The sequence below is a fragment of the Ziziphus jujuba genome, chromosome 1, assembly GCF_031755915.1.
Source record: "Ziziphus jujuba cultivar Dongzao chromosome 1, ASM3175591v1".
Taxonomy (NCBI): Eukaryota; Viridiplantae; Streptophyta; class Magnoliopsida; order Rosales; family Rhamnaceae; genus Ziziphus; species Ziziphus jujuba.
Window position 1 is genome coordinate 36321173 of NC_083379.1, and position 5256 is coordinate 36326428.

The 5256-nt window shown below is 35.6% G+C and overlaps 1 protein-coding gene across 4 annotated transcripts; it reads left to right on the top strand.

Moving 5' to 3' along the window:
* Positions 1-418: 418 nt before the first annotated feature.
* On the top strand, positions 419-4086 carry LOC125423282 (G-type lectin S-receptor-like serine/threonine-protein kinase At4g27290). 4 transcript variants are annotated; one of them, XR_009639716.1, is made up of 7 exons: positions 419-2075; positions 2243-2365; positions 2559-2719; positions 2809-3019; positions 3143-3380; positions 3453-3617; positions 3713-3852. XR_009639716.1 is itself a non-coding variant. In XM_048476977.2 (7 exons), the coding sequence occupies exons 1-7, from the start codon at positions 767-769 to the stop codon at positions 4013-4015; spliced, it is 2487 nt and encodes an 828-aa protein (XP_048332934.2). In that variant the 5' UTR covers positions 419-766; the 3' UTR covers positions 4016-4086. The 4 variants fall into 4 exon arrangements, 3 of the variants coding, with proteins under 3 accessions (XP_048332934.2, XP_048332929.2, XP_048332941.1); XM_048476977.2 differs by having other exon boundaries at positions 2568-2719; positions 3467-3617; positions 3713-4086; XM_048476972.2 differs by having other exon boundaries at positions 423-2075; positions 3467-3617; positions 3713-4086.
* Positions 4087-5256: the final 1170 nt, after the last annotated feature.

Here is a 5256-nt window from a genome sequence, read left to right on the forward strand (position 1 = left end):
ATTTTGTATTAGCTCCTACATATCCAAAGTCATCCAAGTCAATAATAAATAAATATTTTAATGATTAAATTGAAAAAATAAGTAAAACAATAAAAATATAAAGAGAGAGTAAGGAACTGATGAGAGGGATTGTGATAGATTGTTCATACATATATATATATATATATATATATGAACAACTTGTAGGGTGGGATATTTAATTGTAAGTAATTGACGGGTCTAACGTGCTTTGTCATCTATTGGGGTCCTCTCTTCAAAAAAACAAAAAAAAAAAAAAAAAAAAATCTTTTGGGGTCCCACCAATTCGGCCAGTGTATTGTCAATTATTAAATCCCTTTCTGTAGGCTGGTTAATAATAATTTAAAGAAAATCGACTATTTGAGTGGCGGAGGCAAACTGACCCGCACGAAGGAAGTAGACAACGAAACTTTCAGCAAATGACTCCCAAGTCCAAACAAAAATTTTCTCTCAGTGCATCCTTTTTCCGTTTTCCCCAATCTATTGAGTCATTGACCATAATTTCTTGCACGAAACGAAAGTCGTGACTCCCCGCGGATTTAATTGAACATCAACACATAAAGTCAGTTTGACAAATTGGCATATTTGTATAGGAAATTTCTGGTTCACCATTGAAATGTAGAAGCTTGAGCCAATCAATTATCGACATCAACTCTCTCTTTCTATGACCTGTCGCAGTATGCTTCAAAGTCTAAGCCTGGTGCATTCAATATTCTTTTAAGCTATTGTAAGTGCTCGATTCCTGCAAATGACAGAAACAAAAAAATGGGGTTACTTTCTCTCAAAAACATCTTTGATCACGACCATCATTCTATTTTCCTTCTCTCAGTCTTCCACAGCCCTTGACTCCATTTCTGGAACCCAGACCATCATTGACACCAAAAACAGCACCTTGGTTTCCAAATATGGAAAATTCGAACTGGGTTTCTTCAGTCCAGGTAGTTCCACAAAGAGGTATGTCGGAATTTGGTACAAGGATATTCCAGTTCATACTGTTGTTTGGGTGGCTAACCGGCAGAATCCAATCAACGACTCTTCGGGGACTTTGATGATTAACAGGACGGGCCATCTTGTCCTTCTCGGGCAGAATAGTAGTGTTGTCTGGTCGGCAAAGCAAACTAGATCTGTCCAGGCTCCAGTATTACAGCTTTTGGATAGTGGAAATCTAATAGTAAGAGATGAGAAAGATGATGAGAATTCAGAAGAGAGCTATCTGTGGCAGAGTTTTGATTATCCTACTGATACTTTATTACCAGGTATGAAGCTTGGATGGGACTTGAGGACTGGTCTCGAACGCAAAATATTGTCATGGAAGAGCGTAGATGATCCTTCTCCTGGAGATTTCTCTTGGGAGATAACGCTTTATGACTACCCTGATTCTATCATGTGGGTAGATTCGGAAAAGTACTATCGGAACGGTCCATGGAATGGTCTTCGATTCAGTGGAGCGCCGGAGTTGAAACCCAACGACTTATACAGCTATCAATATATTGCCAACAAAGATGAAGTCTACTACATCTTTCATCTCAGAAATGAATCTGTGAAATCAAGGATCGTTGCCAACCAGACCAATGGATATATCCGGGAACGGCATGCTTGGAATTCTATCACGAAAAGTTGGTATGTGTTTCAATCGATCCCAAGAGATACATGTGACAAGTTTGCTGTTTGTGGTGCCTATGGGAACTGTATCCTCTGGGAAGTCCCTGTCTGCCAATGTTTAAAGGGTTTCAGGAGGAAAGGAAACTCGAATGACTGGTCTCAAGGATGTGAAAGGAATAAACCTTTCGATTGCAATAACAAAGATTCATCTGGGTTTGTCAAATTCCGCGGCTTGAAATTGCCAGATACCGCACATACTTGGGTGAATCAAAGTTTGAGTCTCAAGGAATGCGAGGCAAAGTGCTTGAGCAATTGTTCTTGTACTGCTTATACAAATTCTGACATTAGAGGAAAAGGAAGTGGATGTGTTATGTGGTTTGGGGACTTGCTTGATGTTAGAGAGTTTGAAGAAGGTGGGCAAGATCTATATATTCGAATGCACTCTTCAGAGTTAGGTATGTGATCTTTATTTTCCATTTCTTAAGCATAATAGCTCTGTTTTCATTAGAATTATTTGCAGCTTTTTTTTTTTTTTTTTTTTTTTTTAAAATTAATTTTCTTGAAGCTGTCGATGATATAATTAATGATACTTCTATATGCTGTGCAAAAATTAAATGTGAAGGTGGAAATAATGGGCGCAAAGTGAAAATAGCTGTGATAGTTTTGGCCGTCTTTGCTGTGGTCTGTGGGTTGTTCTGTCTTGCTTGTTACGTCCGCAAAGTCAAAGCGAGGAAAATGTTACAAGGTAAAAGTCTTTAAGTACTCTGAAGTTCTGAACCTGTCATTTTTGATAGTTAAAAAAGCTTAGATTCAGCCACGTTTACGAAATTCGAATTAGGCATTAAGCTTCCACGTCAAATCAACTTAATTATGTTTCCGTTTTCCTTAACGCGAAATCACATTTTTTTTTTTTTTTTTTTTAATTCTTTCTTCTCTAGACAATGCAGGGCCTAGTCCAATAATAAACAATTACAGCAATGAAAACCATGCAGAAAACCTGGATGTGCTATCCTTCGACATAGATAAGATTATCAAGGCCACTGGCAACTTCTCAAACGACAATAAGCTCGGGGAAGGCGGTTTCGGACCTGTTTACAAGGTAAATCCACAACATGCTCAAAATAATTGTCCAAAGCAGTACTAATGTTAGTTAGAATATATCTTGGTCTTTATTCAAAATATGTTCAGGGAACACTAGAAGATGGGCAAGAAATCGCTGTAAAGAGGCTTTCTAGGACTTCAGGACAAGGACTGAACGAATTAAAAAATGAAATTATTCTGATTGCAAAACTACAACACCGTAATCTAGTAAAGCTTCTTGGTTGTTGCTTTCAAGGGGAAGAAAAAATTCTGATTTATGAATACATGCCCAACAGAAGCTTGGACGGCTTCATTTTTGGTATGTGTTCCATATAATCGTTACATATGTAGAAAGAATAATACTGAGAAGATCAATGTTGTTGTATATATATGAGAATTCAATTGAGACATATTGGATTAATTTGAATTGGCTCTTTTTCAGATCAAACAAAACGTCAACTGTTAGATTGGTCCAAGCGCTTCCAAATTGTCTGTGGAATTGCTAGGGGGCTTTTATATCTCCATCAAGATTCAAGATTGAGGATTATACATAGAGATCTCAAAGCAAGTAATGTTTTACTCGATAACGATTTGAATCCAAAGATTTCAGACTTTGGTATGGCTAGATGTTTTGGTGGAGATGAAAGTGAAGCAAATACAAGAAGAGTGGTTGGAACATAGTGAGTGTTTCATTTTTAATGCTTTCTTCTCCAACTTTTTCATCTTAAAATATATCCAAGTTTTGTTCACAGTGATGTTTTTGCAGTGGTTACATGGCACCCGAGTATGCCATAGATGGGTTATTCTCAGTGAAATCCGATGTCTTTAGCTATGGTATTTTACTGTTGGAGATTATAAGTGGAAAAAGAAATAGAGGGTTCTATCACCTAAACCACACTCTTAACCTTATTGGATATGTAAGTACCAAAATTTTTTGTTGTTTGAGATCATCCTAAAGGTCAATGGTTTTTTTTATCATTTTTTTGAGAAATTGGACTTGGAAATGTTTTAGGCATGGAAATTATGGAAAGAAGGCCAACCATTGGAAATCATTGACCCATTGCTTAAGGAGTCGAGCGAGCTTTCCCTGGTACTGCGCTGCATTCATATTGGCCTGTTGTGTGTACAAGAGCACCCTGAAGACAGGCCAAAAATGTCACATGTGGTTGTTATGTTGGACAGTGATAGTGCCTTGCCTCAGCCCAAACAACCTGGTTTCGCAATTAATAAAGAAGCTGTTTCAGATTCTTCATCGAGCAAGAACGAAAACTCTGCCACCAATGAAATTACTGTAACTCTTTTAGCGCCTCGATAGAGTATTGTAATTACAAGTTTTACCAGACTCAAAAAACTTTTTTGGTCATTAATAAATTTTGTTGTTTTATACTTTTTAGCATTTCAATGTGTGAGATCAAAGCCCTTCCTCCAAAAATTAGTGTCAAGAAAATTTAGAACTATGTCTTCAGAAACTGACAGCTTAGGAGTTAATAGATGCAGCTTATAGCATTCTGTTCCTGGAAAATGTAGGACACAGATTTCCAAAGGTTAATGCAGTCATCGGTTTGACTAGACTAAACCAGTTGGAGGATTCAATTTTGGTGGTCTGTTGGATTCATATGGAATTCATAGTTGATTTGAGTTCAATGATAGAAAAACTGAGAAGTTTCCATTTTGTCATGCTTTACAAGAAGGGAATCAAATAGCACATCGTTTAACGTATCTTTAGTTTACAATTTTCTTCAGGCCTTTATTTGTGTCCGCCCCTAGAAAATAGCTGCACCAGCATAATACAATAAATATTTATGCCAACCCCAATATTATCAAGTTGCGTAGTTGTCCCCAAGGGGACAGCTTAACTGTAGCGACCACTACCTTCATAATTACTGAATATGGATTTAATATTGGCTAAAAAGTTATGTGCTCCAGCTGGTTTTGAATACAAAATTAAAATTATAGTTTTTTTTTTTTTAATTCTAATTATTATTTTTTTTTTGGGGCCATGTTTTAATAATAAAAGTTATATAGCTCTGTTTACGGGTAGACATTGAACGAATTGATGGACCAAATCGAGCTTAATTCGATAAGATTTTCATCCTATAGAGTATTCGTTCGGTATGAATTATTTCCAATCCAAACCAAATAATATATTTAATTTTTTAAATATTTTTATTACAATTATTTTTTTATATTTTAAAATAATTTAATTTAAATTATAAATATTATTATATTCAAATTACTGAAAAATATATATATATTTTTTAGAAAAATTATAAAAATAGTTTGGGCCCATTTTCGGTCCATAATGGGCCAATGTCTCATATTTTTCAAAAAAGTAAAAGAAAATTTGACCCAATATGCTTATGAAGATGAGGTTAACGATTGGTATTTTTTTATTTATTATTATTTTTTTCTACCATTTAATATTCATTTTAACGTTAAAATAATAAAAAATAACTTGGATATTCTTATTTTACTTTCCCAGCATCTATTCTACTAAACGCTAATATCATTTAGGGCTAAGGCCCACACAAGCAGCAGCAGCAAGAAGAGTCTGGG

Coding starts and splice junctions, on each gene's coding strand:
- LOC125423282 (XM_048476972.2), top strand. CDS start 767: ATGACAGAAACAAAAAAATGGGGTTACTTTCTCTCAAAAACATCTTTG. Junction 3,020..3,142: donor CTTGGACGGCTTCATTTTTG/GTATGTGTTCCA, acceptor GCTCTTTTTCAG/ATCAAACAAAACGTCAACTG. Junction 3,618..3,712: donor CTCTTAACCTTATTGGATAT/GTAAGTACCAAA, acceptor GAAATGTTTTAG/GCATGGAAATTATGGAAAGA.